Below are 22220 nucleotides of genomic sequence, written 5' to 3' on the forward strand. Positions count from 1 at the left end.
AAATTATCCAATCCGTGACTCTGATCTGAGGAATGATCCAAACTGTGAGTTTTTTGATCTGTTGCACCCTTAATGTCCGTGACATCACCGGACAGCCTGGACAGTGTATATTTTTTGTGGAAATTGAAATTCCTTAGTGTTCAGCTTGCATACGGGGGGGGGGGGGGTTTATTAATTTTTGCACTGATTGCATATTTCTTTCTGCTTTTATAGCCTGGACAGTGAGACTTACCCTGCTGAATGCGTGCAAACTGCACCCACTGGATTGCGATACCTATCTGTGGAGCAGGAGGATGCATCAGGCTCCATCAAGGGAAGGGGGCAAAAAGGGAAACGTTCTGTGAGAACTTGAAAACCTCCACTGTTAACAGTGTGACGGAAAGAGATCCTTGGCGTTCTATATAAAATTTTAATTTACATAGATGTTTAGACAGTAAACAACAATGGCGAGCAATGAAAGCAACGTTGCAGTTAAGCATATAAGCGGAAAGTTGAGCAAGCATTTCATTTTTAGACTAACTGCTGATGGCAAAGTAGACGATGGCAACAAAGTTTACTGCATTCACTGCAATAAACAGTTTGCTTTTCGTGGTTCAAATACATCGCTGACGTACCACCTACAGCACAAACATCCACTTAAGTATCAACACGTTGTCAACAGTGACCGGCAGAAGAGTTCTTCAGTACAATCAATATCTAATTTCTTGTCGTCTCAGTCAAACAAGCCTATAAGTGACAAAGTTTCTGCGGACTTGAAAATTGCTATTGCTCAGTGGATTGCCAGTTCAGGACGTCCAACAGCAATTGTGGAAGATGATGGACTACAAACAGTACTACGTATAGCTCTTCAAAACCAGACTTATAAGTTACCCACTCGCCGTACCATCGACGCTGTAATTGGTCAGATGTACAACGAGAAACTAACACAGCATAAGAAAGCTATAGAAAGTATTCACAGTATTGCTCTCGCTACTGACTTTTGGACCTCAAACAACAATGAATCATACTGTGGTATAACAGGACACTGGATTGATTCCGACTGGAAACTGAGATCAGTAGCTTTAGGTTGCTTACTTGTGGATGAACGACACACTGCTGAAAACGTTGCCAGTTTCTATAAAGAGTTTGCTGCAACATGGAACATCACCGATAAAATATGCTGTATCATAACGGACAATGCACGAAACATGGTTGCTGCTATCGGACAAACGGATTACAGTCACATACCATGTATCGCACATTGTCTTCAACTTAGCATATTAGCAGGTTTGAAGGCAGCTGACTCATCACCTCTTGTGGCAAAATGTCGACACTTAGTTGGACATTTCAAGCACAGCTCGGCCAACACATCTGAACTGAAGAGCAGCCATTCCAGTGTCTCTTCGCCGAAAGATGTCATGTTCCACAAATTGCAACAGGATGTGGCAACTCGTTGGAACAGTACCTACATGATGTTAGCCAGATTGCTGGAAGTCAAAGATGCCATAATGCAGTATCACATTGATCATCCAAAAAACTACAGTGGACCAAAACTGACAGAGTCAGATTGGGACAAAATGGCCAAATATACATCAGTCTTAGGTTCACTTGCAGATGCTACGGAATATGTTGGGGGGGAACAATATGCGACATGTTCTGCCGTTCTTCCATTACAGGCCTTTTTGCGTAGACTGTTAATAGTTAATGATGACGATCCAGGTTATATTGGACGATTCAAAACTGCAACATTGAACGACTTCACAAACAGAATTGAAGGCATTGATGCTTTGACAATATTGCAAATGGCTGTGGCTTTAGATCCACGTTACAAGAAACTCACCTGTTTAAGAAGAGAGAAACGCGAAGCAGTGTGGACAGCATTGTCGAATGCATGCAGGGCCTTCCACGATAGAACACAGCCAGCAGGACGTCCAACAGACTTAGAAGGAAAAAGCAATGATGAGACAAAAGTACCTGTGCCGAAGAAACAAAAACTTACTCTGTTGCTGAGCGACTCTGAATCACAATCCTCAGCTGACGAATCAGATGCAGTACACAGTGTACAGGCCGAGCTGACGCGGTACCAAGTAGAAGCTCCCATTCCAGAAACGGAGGATCCGCTCATGTGGTGGAAACTTAATAACCATCGTTTTCCTGTCCTAAGCAGTTTTGTGCAGACAATTCTTTGTGTACCGGCAACATCTGTTCCGTGTGAAAGACTGTTCAGTTCTTCAGGGTATATCGTAAATAAAATGCGATCCTGTCTGCTTCCAGAAAATGTAAACACCCTGGTATGTCTTCGTGACTGGCTAAAGTGATGCCTAGATATACTAGATACGTTTTATAAGTTAAACTAACTTTCTACATTGTTCTTTAAGTTTAATAAAAAAAAAATTTAAAAAACTGTATGTGCGTTTATAATTAATCGAAATTAATCGATTAATCGATTAAAAAAAAAATAGATTAATCGAACACAAAAATTTTAATCAGTAACAGCCCTAAAAAAAAATAATAAAAATTTCATTTGGGTACAGCATTGCATGACCACACAATTGTCATTCAAAATGTGACAGTGCTGAAAGCTGAAATTTGGTCTGGAAGGAAGGGGGTAAAAGTACCCAGTATTAAAGTACTTAAGATCCATACTGGATGTCATATGACGTCCTCTCAGAAAGCGCAGCACAGCAACGTGATATGTCACCAGACACAGCCAATGACTGATCAGTGTACTGGCTCGCTGCCGGTACCATGTGACCGTTGTGACCAATTACAGCAGGTCACATGGTAGTTGTAAACAATAGATGGCTTCCATCCATGCCATCCATTGTGTATGATTGTGTTGCTAGCTTTGATTGGTCAATGTGATCACATTGTACAGACAGGGCCAATCACAGCCAATCTGTACCATGTGTTTAGCTTTGACCAATCACAGCTAATTACAACACAAACTGAATGAATCAGTTTCATTCAGTAAAATGCTTGCTTGTTGCAATGTAATTCACTGCTATAAGCAATCATAATTTATAAAAAAAATAAAAAAAAAAATCCCGATCACTTCCCCAGAATAGTACAATGTTACTATGGTAACATTGTACTGCTTTGGTCAAAGTGTGTTAAAAAAACGTAAAGAAAAGAAAAAAATGATTTCTTTATTTTCATACTGTCACCAGTCAGTGTCCCTGATCATCACCACATCAGTTATATGATACTCACTTGGTGTGGTGGCCCCCTTCCCCTTCACCCCTTTTTTTTTTGTGACATCAACCTCAAATACTTGGGACCGTGAGCTTCTTTCTTCTCTTCCCTTCTTTTTATATATACATATATATTCAAAACATCTGGGTGTGGGTATCATTCACACATATAGATTAGTGGTATGATAATAGATCCATGCCCTGTAGATATCCACTGACTATACTTTAAGTGCATATCTTTAACTTTATACATATATGGAATTCTGCTACAGGTGCGACCTGCCACACTGCCCGGCCGCCAATGTCCGCACCCACTCCCTATGTTCATGGGGGGTGAAGTAGTAGTGTGACCTCTCGTAAGCCACGACGTCGGACCTTCACTTTCTCTCTTGGCACTTGGCGACATTGTGGACCTGGGGACACTCTAGATGTGTGGAGGAAAATTGAGGCAGTCGTTCTAAGGGGGAACTCCACTGAAATTACTCTTTTTATCTCTTTGGATGTGCACCATCGGGTAAATTATATTAAAATATTAGGTACTCCTAGTATAAACAATTAATACTTGATGTATATATTCATTACATTTTTGTTTTATAACAGACCATTTCTCTGAAGAAGACCCCTTGAGTGGGTTGAAACGCGTTAGTCCTATACCTTCACTGTTGTTGTACTTGTACAGTGTTAGTAATAGTCGTGTCTGTTTCTGCACATCCATTGTTATCATTGTATTTCTCATACAGCCTTTATGTTATTAATTTTTTTTTTTAGTTTTTCAATTGTTCAGTGGAGCTCATGTTTTTACCTATGTGCTATATTGTTTTTTTTTTTATGGTAATAAATATTAAAACATTTTTTATACTATTCTGTCATACATTTATTGTTTTGCTGCCTAAAAACCCCTCTTGTGGGGGAGTTTGTTCTATTTTTCATGTCCGTTTGGGGTGAGCAGCACTCTCCAAGCCCTTGTGGCAGTGTGTTCTTTTTTAGTGTCATGAATCTTCTCACTAAGCTATCTGAGATGCTGGACAGCACCCTGTTGGATACTTTAGACATCCCTGCCTTGTGCCTTGATTTCTGCTGAACCTTGAACTCTTTGCTACTCCCATGAACTTCCTGATATAAGCCATGTCTCTGCACCTCCTCTTTGCCAGAATATTGTGCTATCTCTAGCCAGTATCTCGCTCCTGTCTTCCCTGCTGCCGTCCATATTTGCTACCGTTCGTTATCGACCCTTGGCTTGTTCCTCGACTATGCTTCTGCCTATGGTTGCCACCTTATTCCTTTAAACCCAAACACATATTAATTACACAGGTTCTGTGGCTGATTAAGATGGTAATTAAACTTACTTGGTGCCTTATCTGCATTTAATTAGCCTCAGAACCTGTGCAATTCAAAGCTGTTCAGTATTAAAGGGATGAGGCGGCAACTCTACTTCTGCCTGATCCCAACGTGCAACTACTCGTTACCAAACTTTTGGCTTGTTTACTGACCCCGCTTCTGTTTGATCCTTACCTGCTTATCCGCTGCTGGACCCCGGCTTGCTCACCTCCTGGTCGGGCGATCCTGAGGACCACGACCTGGTACTCACACGCAGCAAAATCCATCTCCACCATCAGGAGCTCTGTTGAACATGGGTTAGCACTTAGACTCCGCACCTCAGGTAAGCCTGCGTCATCTGCCAGGGTGACTGCCTGTGTACCTATCCTGCTGGACGGTGGTAGTCCTGCAACTGCTATAGCAACTGGCCTTTCGAGGCTGATCCCTGATTGTGAACAGTCAGGATTGAAATGGTTAAATGACTGCGACATCTAATTGTGTATTTTTATCATATGCTCAGTTTAAATTGTTCAGGTTTGTGACAGGTTTGCTTTATGTTATCTGTCAGCTCCAGGCAACAAGTGTTTTTAATACAGATTTTAGTGAGGTTGCTGCCTGTCACTTTAAACAAGCTTTTAGTAGGCTTCAGCAATCTTCACACAGCGGTAAATTGTTTGAAAGCCTGCAGATTTTCTAAAGACTGTTTAGTACTGCCAGAAGCAGTACGGAAAAGTACTGCTGGAAGCCCCATTATAGCTGTACTCCAGGCATATATAAATGATAGCCATGTACTCATTAATACATTACTACAAATTTGACTTGATAGCTGCTTCTTGCAATCCGCTATACAGCATTTACAGACAGCGAGATGAAGGAGCAGAGCTGAGAGCCAATCACAGAGCTACAGAAGCCGTGCTACTCCTAGGTAATAAAGCTCTGGGCATTAAGAAGTAAACAGTGCACATGTGGGCCCTGTACACACAATGGTTTTAACTGAGTTTTCATGAGGCAGGCCAGGTAAACATTGACACTTGTAGGAAGTGGAAATCCCCATTTCTTACACGGACATAAATTGCCCTTATTTTTACAAGGGAACGTCTCTGATCAAATGTTACAGCAGAGTTTAGGTGGGGATGGTGCAAGGATTTTTGTCTATTCAGGTGAAGGTGCATTTTTGTAGGTGTGGGTATGTGTGTGTGTGGGGGGCTAAAAAAAGGTACCAGTTACTTACCGGTAGCTGTCTTTCTGGGAAATCTTCCAGGATGGCACACCTGAGAGATGAGAGGCTCCTCCCTACAGGAAACACAATCAATTGACAGCTGTTTTAAGTCCCCACCCTTCCCCTTGATCCTCAGTTTGTAGAGAAGTAACTCCTGAACCCGGTTCACAAGGGAAATCATTCCTCATAGGCACTCATCTTCTAGTGTTCTACAATTTTCCCTCCTCCAATGGGCGGGAAGTAAGCCTGCCATCCTGGAAGATTTCCCAGAAAGACAGCTACCGGTAAGTAACTGGTACCTTTCTCAAGTCATCTTCCAGGACGGCACACCTGAGAGGTTAAACAAGTACCTCAGGCCTACCTTAGGGTGGGGCCACTGCAAGACCCTCTTGGCGAACCTTGGTTGTACAGTGAGCTTTACCTCCACTCCATATGCTCATATGCTTGATGAAGGTATCTTAGCTGGATCATGCGGCCGATCTGCAGGTCTGCTCCACAGATGTCCCTGCCTTTTCCGCTTCGGATGCAGTATCTAGGTGAAATGGGCTCTTAAAGATGGAATCAGAAAACATGTTAAACTTGTAGGTTAGCAATGTTGCCTATCTCACACATCTAACAACCATGGTCTATTGTGCCTGTAGGTGCTACTTAGAACCACTAAAAAGATAAATCAGAGACCTGTGTAAGACAAGGACACTACATTAATCAATAAGAGGGCCTGTCTTAACACTACCCTGTTCAGGGAAATAAAATTGCAAAAAAGGGGGGGGTGGCCCTGACAGGCAAACTTTTTTTTTTTTGTGCCATCTCAGTCAGTTGCTTTATTCTAGCGGATTCTAATCAGCTTGTCGCTCAGAATTCCGCTTATTCTCCATAACATCATTGTGGCCCTCTTTCTATCCTTTTCTTTTTTCCTTCCCATTTTCCTTTTGTGTTCTTTATTTTACAATTTCATATTGATACAAATAATACATCAAATTGCTTATAAAAGATTTCTTCCCTCAAATTACATATCCCTCTCCCTCCCCCCTCCCTTAACCCTGGGGCAAAAAAAAAAAAAAAAAGACTAAAGGGGGACCTACTTAAGGGTAATAGATTAACAGAAGCTCGATCCCTGGGTTTAAGGCATGCCCAATCTATGTCTTTACTTACGCCTGAGAGCCTACTTCAGGAGATTAAAGACCCTAGCAGGAGTAGACTACCCATATTGCTACGTCTAGTTTTGCTAAAAGGGCGAAATGAAGGCCATGCACTGAGCCGAAAACTATTCGATCGGGTATACATCTTTATACTTCAGCCTCAGGCCCTAATACTCCTCTGAACAGAACTCTCCAAGTTCTTACTAAACAGGGTGATTCATTATCCCCTTCCTCCAGTGTCCCATAACCCTACAGGGCTTCAACCCTTGGAAATGGTTCTGGCATCCCTGAATGTAAGGGGTCGAGGTTTTCTGACATGTGGCATCTGCAGCCCGAACTCCTTGCCCCTCCATGGAAAAGAAGGCTGAGTGTGACTAGCTAAACCGATATACCAAATATGGGAAGAGACCCAAATCTGAACCTCAATGTAGACAAACAGTCCTCACAATCTGGTTTTCTGATGTGCTGCTAAGATGTAAAAACATTAAGACACACGCAAACCCTAAATGCTGCGAATTTCTGAAGTGCAGCTAGCTAGGTCATAACTGATATATAAATACAGAAAGGACAGGAACCCCCTTTACTGATGTACAGCAAAACAAGGCTATAAATATAAAGACAGAAAGACCCAAACTTCTATGTTGTGTATTTCTGACAAACCACCAAATACAGTTATAAGATCAATATGAACACCAACTCCCGTGTTGTGCATTTCTGCTATGCCACAGGGTAAAATATGGAACACAAGACAATCCTTTCTGTCATGCACTTCTGTAGTGTACTTCAGATAGAACCAACACTGAGAAAGGACAAAAGCAACCTGCAGCATTGTGTTTTTCTGAAACAGAAAGCACCAACAAGCTTCAATCTTGAGTATTTCTGCTGTGCAACAACATAAAAGCAGACACTGAGGAAAAAGACAGACAGCCTTTACAGCTGCAATCTTTCTGGTCTGCTGCAAAATAAGACAATAACGCCATGATGAGTATTCCTGCTGTGTAGCAAAACCTCAACCAGAAGGGACAGATAAGCTTAGGGCTCCCACACCCGTGCGACCCAACCTGCGACTTGGGACTGCAAGACGCATGAGAAGACATACACTATGGCTTCCAATAGGTACCATTTGTGTCTGTGTGACTCCAGCAGTCTCTGATTCCTGGATCCACAGACCTCAAGATTACACAGGTCGCAGGGAAAATAGCAATTTTCAGATCGAACAAGTAAGGGGTCCCCAATGCTGTGACTCCCTGGAGGAGTGCAGCCAACAACCCCCTGCTGTGTATCCCTAAGATGCAGAAAGGTAGATCAGTGAGAAACACTGCTCACTGCTGTGCCTGATATACAAACAATAAGACAGTAAATATAGGACATACAGGACACAAACATTCAATCTTTGTGTATGTCTGATGTGTAGCAATATACCAATACTGAGCAGAGATGCCACCATCCTCAATGTGTCTCTCAGCTGAGCAGCAAAAACAAAATCAGAAAAAGACAAGCAACCTTCACTGCTGTGTCCTTTCTGATATGCAGCCAATAAGACAGTATATGCAAGACATAAAGGACAGACAACCTTCAATCTTTTATATGTCTGATGTGCAACAATATAACAATTCTGAATAGAGATAGCACATCCATATTGAAGCGAATTTGGCCTTGCGACTCAACATGTCAAATCGCATGGATAAAATTGGCACGACACCACTTTGTGATGCTACACAGATTACCAAAGGCAGTATATGTACTACACCTGGCAGGGGTTCAATTTGTATTTCTGCTATGTAGCCCAACAAATTCGAACCATCAATTTTCACTGCTGCCCTTCTGATAAGGCAGTAATACAGGACACAAAACCCCACAGACCTTAATCCTGTATATGTCTGATGTGCAACAATAAAACACTCTGAATAGAGATAGCACATCCATATTGAAATGATTTGTCATGCGACTCAACATGTCAAATCGCATGTTTAAACTCAGCAGCCATTGCCGTTAATAGCACTGTCTGAATCAGCACAACGCCACTCAAATCAGGACCATCAGACTTCACCGCTGCCTTTCTGATACGTAACCAACAAGGCAGTAATACAGGACACAAAGCCCCACAGACAGACCTCAATCTTGTGTATGTCTGATGTGCAGCAATATAACCATTATGAGCAGAGATGTCACCAGACTCAATGATGTGCATTTCTGCTGTGCAGCACAAAACCAGAAAGTACAGACCACCTTCACTGTTGTATTTTTCTGATCTGTAGCCAAACAAAGCAGTACCTTTAGGATATAAAGGACACCAAACAAGCTTCAGTGCAGTGCATTTCTGATGTACAACAATATAGCCCTTATGAGCAGAGATGTCACAAATCTCAATGTGTATTTCTGCTGTGCCACAAAAACATCCCAGCAAGGACAAACCTTCACTACTGAGGTCTACTGGTGTGCAGCCAATGAGGAGTCATGGTCTATCCCTTTATGAAATAACCAACAGGGAATTTATTTCATAGGCATAGCCTGGGCTGTAGATACTAAACCTTCACCACCAGTGAAGGAACAAATCCTAAAATGGTTGGACACCCTACTATAGTAGTTGTTGTCCTACCTTACCTCTATAGACTGAGCAAATGCTAGCCAGCACATACCCAGGTGGTGCTGATTAGCAACTAAAGTCTCAATGAGCCCAGCCCTAGAGACCAATTTAAGACAGCCTCTAGAAGAGGTGGTTACCAATTTAGCCTGGGCGTAAATAGCTACTTGCAGGCTTCAAACAAGCAATTATGTAGCTCTTGCATAGGTTTGCACAGAAAATCCTCAATTAAAAGGATGTAGGAAGCGATCTATGGTGAATCGCCTTTAGATCTGCCACTGAGTGGATTGTAGCCCAAACCAACAAAAAAGTTTCTTCTTACCTCCTACACTATAATATAACCACAGTGTAAAGGTGGAGTGGGAGGTTGGAGCTTATGAAAGTTACCTATAGCAAGCAACCCCCAAGAGGAGGATCTGTCACAAGGGAACCCCTACTGTGCCACACAGAAGCTTGGCCCCTGCCCATCCTTGAATGTTAGGTCAGCTTTTTAGCATCATGAAGCAACTTCAGATTCCTAGCAGCTGGGCTAATAGGGCCGGTAACCTAGTGCACCTGCTGACCAGGGAAGCTTCTGAATCCATCAACCACTGCCCAATTAATAGCTTGTTCAGTGGTATACCTGGCCTGTAAGTAACTTTGTATCTACCAGGTCCCCTCTGTACGCTATATTCATCCCTACTAATGTACCACAACTGGGCATGTAGGGAGAGGCTGGCAACCTACTGCTGCGATAACCACAGTCTCTGCTGTAAGAGAGAGCTGTGGCTGGTGGTTTTAGCAGTGGCGTCTGGGCTATTTGTATCCCGACCCCAGGTTCTGCACTGCACCAGTCAGTATATACACGGGGAAGGGGGAGCAATGGCCTACCACCTCTTTTCCATCTGAGGTGGTTTAGGCACACTCGTTCCTCTGCACCACCTGTCCACCATACAGCGTCTCTGATGTAAGAGGGAGCTGCGGCTGGTGTTTTTAGCAGAAGCTTAAGGGCTATTTTAATCCAGACCCCAGGGGAGATTATCTCATGCCCAGAAACCCTCTGGCTGGAATTGTGGATTTTGCAGCTAAATTCCCAAGGCAAAGGAAAGTACTCACCATTGTCGTCTTCCCCTTTTTGCCACAGCCAGCGGGCTTGCTTTTCCATTCTTATGGTCCACACGCAAGGAGGATAGCCGCCAAAGTGCCCCCCAACTGCTGTCCCCATAGGGGGGTGCAAGGTTAGGCTGTGTCCTGCACTGTACCAGTCAGTATATACACATGGGGGGGGGCAATGCCATCCGTTCCTCATTCCCATCTGAGGTGGTTAAGGCAGACATCCACCGTAGTAAACTGGTGCCTCCTCGCTCTAGCGAAAGGAGGATGTGGGCGCCTGCTCCTACTGACTTTCAGCCTTCCTTCCTGGGTAAGAACGCCGCCGCCATTTTCCCGAAGTTTGAAAATGACGCGGGTGCTTGTTGCCACACCCTCTCCGGCAGCCCACGCGATCTACCGGGGACCCAGGAGTCGGGGACACGATCCCCCTGGAAAGGACCGATGGCCAGCACCCCCGTCTGAACAGCCACCTGTACAGGTAAGGAGGGGAGACAGGATAATGGCCCCTGAAGTTCTCGGTACACCACTGTACCCAGGGTCCTTCAGCTCTCAGGGGGGCTCTTCCAATTTCTGCTGCCCCCCCTGAGGAAAAGATAGGGGAACACCCCAGGAAGGACAATAATATCCTACCAGACCCAGAGGCTTCCCAAGCTTGTGGTCCGGCTCCCAGGGGGAGACCACCAGCCCCAGGCTTCGGGTCATTTGGAAAAAAACAAACAGTTTCGCTGTGTAGGGAGAAACACAATCAAAAAGGATCAAGGGGAAGGGTGGGGACTTAAAACAGCTGTCGATTGATTGTGTTTCCTGTAGGGAGGAGCCTCTCATCTCTCAGGTGTGCCGTCCTGGAAGATGACTTGAGAAAAATGTTTTTTAATTTTTTTATTTTTATTGTCTCCTTATGTGCCTTTTAAATACCATTAACATATAACATTTTTGGTTTCATTTTTTTTTATTTATTTATTTTTACATAATTTTTATTGCTCTCACATAGGCAGCTATTGGTCCCCTATGTGATTGCATTTAGATGACAGATTCTCTTTATGGAGACACCCAGGATTTATTAGACCCTGATTGTCTCTTCTCTAACCCGCTGCAGCTGATGGAACACAGTGCTTTCCCCAGCACTGATCCTGGGGAATGACAGCTCCGGTCTAGGAAGTGACATCATACACATCACTTCCTGGTCTGTGTACAGGGCGTCTGCTGAGCTCCCGCCACCCTTCCCAGTGACACCCACCATGACAGCCCTGGGCCTGCAAGTGGGACAGCAGAGCCCAGTAAACATGTTTTGGGTTGTGAAGGAGGTGTCACATGATGATGGTGGTGGAAGTGATAAGCAGGTTCACAGCCGATGTATCACTTACACACAAAAGCCAAAAGTTGGCTTCACTAAAGTATAAAACACTCCAGGCCCCTATATCTAAATACGTATGCAGCACCCTCCTGGCACCCTAAGGCAGCTGTTTAAACTGCCTTATGGTAGCTCTGGCCCTGAGTTTGTACATACAACCCCTGGCAAAAAGTATAGATTTACCACTTTTGGAAAATGTTCATTCAATTGTTTAATTGTGTAGAAAAAAAAACAACTAGACATGCCTTAAAACTCTTTTTTTCATTTAACATTCCAACCTTCTGGCTTTAAGAAACACTTAAAACAATAAAAGAAAACTGTAGTCAATTGCAACTGTTTTTGCAGATCAAGCAGAGGAAAAAATTAGGAACGACTCACTTCTGAGCAAAATATTATGGAATCATGAAAAAAAACACTTCAGTACACCACTAGTACTTTGTTGCACCACCTCTGGCTTTTATAAGCTTGAATTCTCTGAGGCATGGATTTAATTATCAACAGTGTTCTTCAATAATCCGGCAACTTTCTCTTATTGCAGTTGCCAGATCAGCTTGGCAGGTTGGAGCCTTGTCATGGACCATTTTCTTTCATTTCCACCATAGATTTCCAATTGGATTGAGGTCCGGACTATTGGCCATGCCATTGACATTATATGTCTTTCTTTACGGAAAGTTTTCACTTTTGCCCTATGGTAAGATGCATTATCATCCTGAAAAACAATGTCTTCATCACCAAACATCCTTTCAATTGATGGAATAAGAAAAGTGTCCAAAATCTCAATTTAAATTTGTGCATTCATTGAAGATTTAATGACGGTCATCTCCCCCGTACTTTTACCTGATATGCAAACCCACCATCACAGCGATTGTGGAAATTTGCGTGTTTTCTTCAGGAGGCCATCTTCATAACGGCACCAAACAAAAGCTCCAGCATCATCACCCTGCCCAATGCAGAATGATGATTAATAACTGAATATCACTTTCATCCAGTTATCCACAGTCCATGATTGATTTTATTTAGTCCACTGTAACCTTCTTTTTTTCTGTTTAGGTGTTAAGGGATTGTAAACCCTCATGCTTTTTCACCTTAATGCATCCTATGCAATAGGGGAAAACATTTCTGTCACTGAGCAGCCCCGTTTTATTCACCTGACCCCGTCCGTTCCTGCGGCGGAGACGTGCTCTACCTCTCTGTCTGTTATCTCCGTCTCTTGATTGGACAGATTGACAGCAGCGGGAGCCAATGGCTAACCCTGCTAACCCCTTCACGCTACATTATGACATAACTTTTTTTTTTTTTTTTGGGTTTACATCCACTTTAAATCTCAAAGGAGTGACACACAGGCAGCATGGATGAAACTCCTGCACATGGACTCCGATTATATTAAAACCAGTCATTACTCACGCTCTGGTACCCACATAGCATAAAATGTTTAAAACACATGCAACAAACACTCCACCACTCCGACCGGCGAGTGGGGCATGATGACGTCACCGCTAAAGCGCCACCTAAAAAGGCTGTCGGAGGGTTTCAAGCTGCCTATGTTGCACTCAATCGAACTTAAGCGTTTCCAACTTGTCTTATTGCTGACATACTGCAGTCAACACCGACCCCCCCTCTGCCCACCTCTTTCTGATCATTCATTTAATACCGAAGCCAATGCCAAGCCCTACCCCCCTCCTACCCCCACTTTCTGACCACACATCAACGGACAAATATTTTACTATGATTGACAGCCCTTCTGTTGGAAACCAGACACGTCCCTGAGGAAAATGCTGTCACTAGTTATGCAAGGGAGGAAGCATATCAGTATAGTGTACTGCCCTCTGTCTTTTACCTGGTCACTACGAAGCCGGTGATCCCTCCTTGGTTGCTAAATTGCAAATTATTATCTACACCATAACAACCAATTATGATAGGTGGCGCAGGCTACCTGTGCCCTACCAACTAAGGGGCCATCTGCATCCTAGGAACCAAGGAGGCTAGATAACAGGAGCGCCTACCAGCCTAACATCCAAGACGCAATGGACAATAAATAAAAAGGCAGGGTAGAACAGGAAAACAGTCTGGAAGCCCTCTAGCCAAGGGCGGAAGTAACATCAATCATCACTTAGGCCCAATGCTCTTAAAGGTTTTGTTTTTTTGTGTAAATATGAAATCTGAGGTCTTTTTGACTCCAGATCTCACATTTAACCACTTGCTGACCGCCACATGAATCGTCAGAATGGCACAGCTGGGCAAATGGGTGTACAGGTACGTCCCTTTGAATTTGCCGCCGCGTGGTCACGCGCACGCCACCGCCAGCACGCGACCGACCCTGTCAAGTAGGATTGCGGGTCCCGCAGACTCGATCGACGTAGGGATACTCACGATTGTCTCCCGGAGCTGAGCTGAAGAGCGGGGAGATGTAAACAAGCATCTCCCTGTTCTGCCTAGTGACACTGTCACTGATCATAGCTCCCTGTGATCGGGAGCTATGATCAGTGATGTGTCATTCGTAGCCAAGCCCCCTAACAGTTCGAATCAGTCCCTAGGATACACTTAACCCCCCCAGCCCACTAGTGGTTAACCCCTTCACTGTCAGTGTCATTTTTACAGTAATCAGTGCAATTTTATAGCACTGATTGCTGTAAAAATGACAATAGTCCCAAAAATGTGTCAAAATTGTCCATAATGTCGCAGTCACAATAAAAATTGCAGATCGCCGCCATTACTAGTAAAAAAAATATATATTAACAAAAATGCCATAAAACGACCCCCTATTTTGTAGACGCTATAACTTTTGAGCAAACCAATTAAACGCTTATTGCGATTTTTTTTTTAACCAAAATATGTAGAAGAATACATATCGACCTAAACTGAGGAAAAAAATATTTTTTTATATTTTTTTGGGGGATATTTATTATAGCAAAAAGTAAAAAAAAATGTGTTTTCAAAATTGTCGCTCTATTTTTGTTTATAGCGCAAAAAATCAGAACTGCAGAGGTGATCAAATACCACCAAAAGCAAGCTCTACTTGTGGGAAAAAAAGGACGTAAATTTTGTTTGGGAGCCATGTCACAAGACCGCGTAATTGTCAGTTAAAGCGACGCAGTGCCGAATCGCAAAAAGTGCTCTGGTCTTTGGTCTGCAAAATGGTCCAGGCTTAAGTGGTTAAGAGGTCCTGTCATGCTTTTTTGTTTTTTGTAACATTCCTTGTAATAGGAATAAAAGTGACCCAATTTTTTTATTTTTTTTTAAAGGACAGTGTAAAAATAAAAAGTAAAATAAATAAGCAAAAAAAAAAGTAAAAGCGCCCTGCCATTCGCAGAAGCAAACACATATGTAAGTTGCGCCTGCATATGAGTGAATGAGTGACTTGTATAGCGCTACCTATGCGAACTGAATCGCCTCAGGGCGTTTTTTCTTGCCAGCATCTGTGGCTTTGCGTTGTCCTTTTACCCCGTAAGGTCCTGACATGCTTACAAACACATACAACATTGACATACACATACACAGGCCAATTTTTTTTTTAGACAAGGTCTAATTAACCTACCAGCATGTCTTTGGAGTGTGGGAGGAAACCCACGCAGGCACAGGGAGAACTTGCAAACTCCAGGCAGATGGTGTCGTGGTCAGGATTTGAACCAGCGACCCTATTGCTGCTAGGTGAAAGTGCTAGCCACTACACCACTGTGCTGAAAATGGTGTTAAAACCACACGTGAGGTATTGCCACGATCGTTGAAGCGAGAGCAATCATTTTTTTTTTTTGATCTCAGTCTTTTCCAGCCTGAACAAGAGATCTGGGGTCTTATTGACCCTAGATGTCTCTATAAAGAAGGCCTGTCCCACACTATTTATATTACAAGGGGTGTTTACATTCCTTATAATAGGAATAAAAGTGATTAAAAAAAAAGCAAAGAAAAGTATAAAAAAATAAAATAAAAAAGGTAAAATAAACAATAAAAAAATAAAGAATTTAAAGCCCACCCCCCCCCCCCATCCCCGCGCACAGAAGCGAACCCATATTTAAGTTACACCCACGTATGTAAACAGCGTTCAAATCACACATGTGAGGTATTGCCATGTGCATTAAAGCAAAAGCAGCCCAGGACCTCCTCTATAATTCTAAACTGGTAACCTGTAAAAAAGTGTCACCTATGGAGATTATTGAGTACCAAAGTTTGGCGCCATTCCACAAGTGTAACATCATCTTTCACATTACAGTCTCCCCTCACTTAACGACCAGGTTCTTTTACAACAACCAGGTCATTAAATGAACTGGTAATTAAACGAGGAGCCACAAGTAATCAATATTTTAACATTGTCTTCTCTGTTCCTGCCCTTCTACTGTCCCCAAACCATCTACTGATCGAACAGAGGCTAGGGGGACAGGCTGCACATGCTCAATTTGGTGTGTATTGCTAGAGTTTTTATTTTTTGGGTGGGTGCATGTGATCAGCACAGGGCCAATCAGACAGATGGTCAGAGGTCCTGCAGCCTTGTAAGATAGTCAGATGGGAATGAAAACTCCACTAAACTGCTATATACTGCTGAAAAGGTATTAAGCAGTTTATATTTACTAAAACTATTTCCATGTTCTGTGTACTGTGCGAGACCGGATATAGTGAATGCAGGGTCCTGGGTTTATAACACTTTAAATATTCACCTTTAATTTACAGATTTTCTATGCAGTGTTTTTATTTCTCTCTAGATGTCTCCAGTCTGTTGACCAGCTTCAATCAATCCATTTCTCTGGGCCCTAGTCTGTTATTGCACAGTGATATGCTCATCTTTCTGTAAATGCTGCTTTCTCCTCCAATCAAGAGGCTTCTTGTCAGCACACAAACTGATTGGCTCCCTATACTACTTCTTCCTCTCACATTCCAGCTGAGCTATACAGGGAAGCTGATTTTTTTGGATGAATGGGTAACCATTTGTCCAGGCTGCACACGTTTCCATATTTTCTCTAATACTATGACTTCATATGATCACCAGCTCTAGTTAGTGGCCAAAATGCATTATATGTTTTTATTAAAATGTTTGTAAACCTCAGACATGAAATATGAACAAAGCACATCCTACTTTAGTGTTTACTTGTCTCTACCCAAAGCTCCAGAGTGTGATTTCTTACTGCTACCTGGTTCCTCTGCAATCAGCATGACTCTGTCGGCTTCTCCCGTCACCAAGAGTTAAAAAGGTGAGGAGATGGAGCTCCAGCACACAGCCTGTGACTGATAACCAAAGCTGTGCTTGTTCTCTGTACTGTGTGGAGGGAGGCGTGTCCCTTACCTCCAATCAAGCATAGAGCTGTGTGAAGACTTCAGATCCCTGCCTCCTGCTCCTAGAACAAAAAAAATAAATCCTTTCTGGTTTATGGCTTCAGATACACCAGTGCAGAGCTTGCTCAGGAATGGCAGCAGTTAGCTGTGAGTGCATCTGCAAGCACAGTGAGGAGAAGACTTTTGGAGGATGGCCTGGTGTCCTGGTGTCAAGAAGGGTAGCAAAGAAGCCACTTTTCTCTAGAAAAAACATCAGGGACAGACTGATATTCTGCAAAAGGTACAGGGATTGGACTGCTGAGGACTGGGGTAAACCAATATTCTCTGATGAATCCACTTTCAGATTGTTTGGGGCAAACCCGGAAAAGCTTGTCCAGAGAAGAAAAATTGAGTGCTTCCATCAGTCATGTGTCATGCCAACAGTAAAGTATCCTGAGACCATTCTTGTGTGGGGTTGTTTCTCAGCCAAGGGGGTGGGCTCACTCACAATTTTTCATAAGAATACAGCCATGAATAAAGAATAATACAAAATCACCCTCCAAGAGCAACTTCTCCCAACCATCCAAGAACAGTTTGGTGACAAACAATGCTTTTCCAGCATGATGAAGCACCTTACCATGAGGCAAAAGTGATAACTAAGTGGCTTGGGGAACAATATTATCAACATTTTTTGGTCCATGGCCAGGAAACTCTCCAGACCTTAATCCCATTGGAGAACTTGTGGTCAATTCTCAAGGGGCAGGTAAAAAAGAATAATCCCACATATTCTGACAAACTCCAAGCATTGATTATGCAAGAATGGGCTGCCATCAGTCAGGATGTGACCCAGAAGTTGATTGACAGCATGCAGAGGCCTTGAAAAAGAAGGGTCAACTCAACACTGCAAGTAATGACACTCTGCATAAACTTAATATAATTGTCAATAAAAGCCTTTGACACTCCTGAAATGCTTGTAATTATACTTCAGTATACCATAGTAATATCAGACAAAAAGCACTAAAGCACTATTTGTCATTCTCAAAACATTTGGCCACGGCTGTATATGGAGCAGAGAATCATAGGAAAGCATATTATTATTGAAAATACGGGGCAAATTGTGCAACCTGGATGAATAAATGTGCCATTCTTCCAAAAAACGTTTTATATACACTCCTTTTAAAAAATATAGCGCTTGCATTTAAAAAAATACCTTTAATGATGTTTTAATGATTACAACACTGCTTTAATTTGTGTCTTAAAGCTGTATTAAACTCATAAACAAAGCTGTTGTAGCTTATCAATCCTAAAATGTGATGGCTGCATTTGTTTTTTAGTCTTTTTTTTCCCCTTGATTTCGTCTGGTGATCCCACTAGTAATACACTTCCTGTCTTAGCCCTTGTACACACGGTCGGACATTCCGACAACAAAATCCAATTGCATACACACGGTCAGACAAAGTTATCGGAATGTCCGATCGTTCAGAACGTGATGACGTTATTTTGTTACGACGGGGCTACGTTCAGGCTAGTAGCCAATAGCATTAGTCTAGGAATTTGATCTAAGCATGCGTGGTACTTTGTCCGATCGGAATTCTCTACACACAATCGGAAAAAAGTCCGATCAGATCATGTTGTCGGAAAGTTTTATAGCCCAGCTCTAAAACTCAGATGGAGCCCACACACAGTCGGATTATCCAACAACACGGTCCGATCAGACATTTTCCGTCGGAAATGTCCGACCGTGTGTACAAGGGCTTAGAGCAGGGGTGTCCAAACTACGGCCCTCCAGCTGTTGCAGAACTACACATCCCATGAGGCATTGTAAAACTCTGACATTCAAAGACATGACTAGGCATGATGGGGATTGTAGTTCCTGAACAACTGGAGGGCCGTAGTTTGGACACCCCTGGCTTAGAGTGTCTACATCCTGAATGAAGTAGTAAAACAGACACCTTTGCACAGCAGGTTTGCCTGTCTAGGGAGAGGGTAGTGCAGATTAGATGGAGCTGACCAACAAGTTGAAGCTGAACTTCAGCTTACACTGTGTAAGCAGTTACAGCAACATTTTTATTCCTTTTGGGATAAAGGTTCTACATAAATGTATAAGAGCTGATCATTGAAAACACCCCTGTCAGTAGTAAATGGTTTGTCTCAACCCTGTAACCGTTATATCTCAAGATTAGCTTGTTCTGTTGAAAAAATGTGGGCGTACTAGCCAGATCACTGGGTGAAAAAAAAAAATGCAGCCATCACATCTAAAGGCCCGTACACACTATACGAAAATTGGAAGTAAAATTTAGTCCGACAAACAATCTGCCGATTTAAAGGTTGTTAGTATGCTGCTTTCAACAGCCGATTCCAGTTTTTTGTCAGACAAAAACTGGATGTGCAGTCTATAAAATTTTTATTGTACACGACCTCAACGTCCGATTTTACATTTTAATTAGTACAGCTTTTGTACGGAAAAAAATCATAAGCGCAAGACTACGCATGCTCAGAAATGAAAGAATACATACAAAACTAGTCAACATATTACGTCACTTCTGAAGTAGTATTCTGTCAGATGAGAATTTTCGCATGGTGAGTAACATTTTCACTTTAGCATGTAACACAAAACGGACATTCAGTCGTTGGAAAATCTGATTGTGTGTACGAGACTTAAGAATTGTTTTTTTTTATAATTTCATTTAAAATGTAATACTGCAATTTAAAAACAAAAAAATATTATATATATATATATATATATATATATATATATCTTTTTTTTTTTTTTTTTTGCTTCTGGGTTTAATACTGCGTTAATCAGGCAGACCGATACACTACATTTTTGGTGGTAGATCCAAAAGGAGATTGCTGCTACTTTGTCTGGACAGCTTAGTCTGTTAAAGGTTGAAAAATACCAGACTTACTGGCAGGATCACCAGGTGAAAATAAAGGAAAAAAGCATAAGAAGAAAACAAATGTAGCCATCATATTGTAAAATTTGTAAGTTCCAATTTATTACATTTTTGTGTTTGGGTTTAATACCGCTTTAAGTTCGACGCTCAAGTTGTACCTAGACTTGAACTTCAATGTAGGCTTTTGATCCCCCTCCACCAGCAACTTCTTCATAAAAGTTTATGGACAATAAATAAACAGATCTCTAACATTCATCATCATTTAATGTATACAAATCTTGAGATTGCATAGAAAGATTTTAAATTTTTTTTTCCAAAATTTCGATTTTCAATGTTTCTGTGAAAAATATACAGATTTTGTTATAGGAACAATGTACAGTTCAAAATTCCATTTATCGCCTATTTTTTAAAAACACTTGCAATTTGCAAAAAAGGGAAATGTGCCTTGTTATCAAAGGAAACCCAGGCCTCTTACACTGGCTGTGAATTCTTTAATTGCTATATATAAAATAAAAATAAAAAATAAAGAAAGGTAAAAACTAGGTTACATTATTGAGTGGTTTTTCACACCCTAACATTGCCAGCAAAAGATAAGGGATGGAAATAATAAGAAGAACAAAGTGTATTAGAAAAGGAATACAGAAGAAATCTATACTGGAAGTGTTTTGTTAGATTTTTTTTAAGGCCTAAACTTTAAAGAATGGGCGTAATGGAGACCACTCTCGGTAAGAAATGATCAGAGGTCAGCTTGATAGGGACACTTGTCTTCTTGAAGTCTCTTCCTCTTAGTGTTTCGGCGGTGTAGAAAGTGGAAAGCGGCTCCTGTTCAGCTTTTTTGTGTCATAACGCCCTGGAGTTTGCACTTGAAGTGTTACAAATCCTTTTTTCCTTGCATCATCCCTCTCCTCTTAGCGGAGACTAGACGAGTTCACACTGTAGAAGAGGACCGTGCGAGCATTATCGGCTTATGCTGGTAAGCTGAGCTTCTTTCCCTTCAGAACTGGATTTGAGAAAGAATATAAGGAGAGAATTAAAAAAATCAGCCACATTCACCTTCTTCAAAAGGAACTCATCAAGGGGCGTACTTATAAAAAATTTACATAGCAATTTGCCCAGTACATTTAATTATGTGTGAATGTGGAAAAAGTGTGGAAAGAAGTTAGCAGGCTGTTTCCTGTGCTGATCAAATGTTTTTCATTGATTTTAAATGCAAAATACTGCATTTGGCCACTAGACTGTGCTAGGTATCATAAGAATTTTCTAGGATACTTTTTGCCATCTAGTGGCCAAATGCAGTATTTTCCATGTTCTTTTATTAAACTGTGTATCCAGCACAGAAAAAACATAATCACTTCAGCCCCGGAAAACTTTACCCCTTCCTGATCAGAGTACTTTTTGCGATACGGCACTGCATTGCTTTTACTAACAATTGCATGGGCGTGCAACGTTGCACCCAAACAAAATTGACACCCTTTTTTTCCCACAAATAGAGCTTTCTTTTGATGGTATTTGATCATCTCTGCGGTTTTTATTTTTTCCGCTATAAACAAAAAAAAGAGCGATCATTTTGAAAAAAAGCAATACTGTTTACTTTTTGCTATAATAAATATCCCCAGAAAATATCTAAAAAAAAATTTTTTTCCTCATTTTAGGCCGATATGTATTCTTCTACATATTTTTGGTAAAAAAAAAAACGCAATAAGCGTATATTGATTGGTTTGTGCAAAAGTTATAGTGTCTACAAAATAGGTAATAGATTTATAGCATTTTTATTATTATTTTTTTTTTATTAGTAATGGCGGCGATCTGCGATTTTTATCAGAGGTTTTACAATTAAATGCTATTTGCGGTTTTGCAGGAAAAAAATTAGTATTTACGATTTTACCTGTGATCAATGGATAGAAGGGTAGGGTTGGTGGGCATTTGCACCATGTTAAATGTTACACTCTAAATACGGGTGTTACATGGTGCAAAAGGTGAACTTAAGCCCCATACACACTATCAGATTATCTGCTGAGTTTTTCCTTCAGATTTACCAAAACCATGTAGTAGAAGGGCCTGCCTGATTGCATACACATTGAAACTCCTAAGGTTTGACCTCATATTATATGGTTTTGGTAAATCTGAAGGAAAAACTCAGCAGATAATCTGATAGTGTGAATGGGGCTTTAGCCTTTAACCCCCCTGGCGGTGTTCCCGAGTCTGGC

General features: G+C 41.8%; 2 protein-coding genes across 2 annotated transcripts in view; one reads left to right on the plus strand and one right to left on the minus strand.

Annotated features, from left to right (window-relative positions):
* Positions 1-443: 443 nt before the first annotated feature.
* LOC143932982 (E3 SUMO-protein ligase ZBED1-like) lies at positions 444-2297 on the plus strand. The gene has a single exon (XM_077455905.1). The coding sequence runs from the start codon at positions 444-446 to the stop codon at positions 2295-2297; it is 1854 nt and encodes a 617-aa protein (XP_077312031.1).
* Positions 2298-20088: 17791 nt separating this feature from the next.
* KDELR1 (KDEL endoplasmic reticulum protein retention receptor 1) overlaps positions 20089-22220 on the minus strand; it is a 62619-nt gene continuing 60487 nt past the window's right edge. The window contains exon 5 of the mRNA XM_077457431.1: positions 20089-21013. Coding sequence (XP_077313557.1) covers positions 20979-21013 — 35 coding nt within the window. The 3' untranslated portion in view covers positions 20089-20978. The remainder of the gene's footprint in view (positions 21014-22220) is intronic.

The sequence above is a fragment of the Lithobates pipiens genome, unplaced genomic scaffold, assembly GCF_037356315.1.
Source record: "Lithobates pipiens isolate NorthernLeopardFrog02 unplaced genomic scaffold, aLitPip1_a1.2 Scaffold_27, whole genome shotgun sequence".
Classification (NCBI taxonomy): domain Eukaryota; kingdom Metazoa; phylum Chordata; class Amphibia; order Anura; family Ranidae; genus Lithobates; species Lithobates pipiens.

Coding starts and splice junctions, on each gene's coding strand:
- LOC143932982 (XM_077455905.1), top strand. CDS start 444: ATGGCGAGCAATGAAAGCAACGTTGCAGTTAAGCATATAAGCGGAAAG.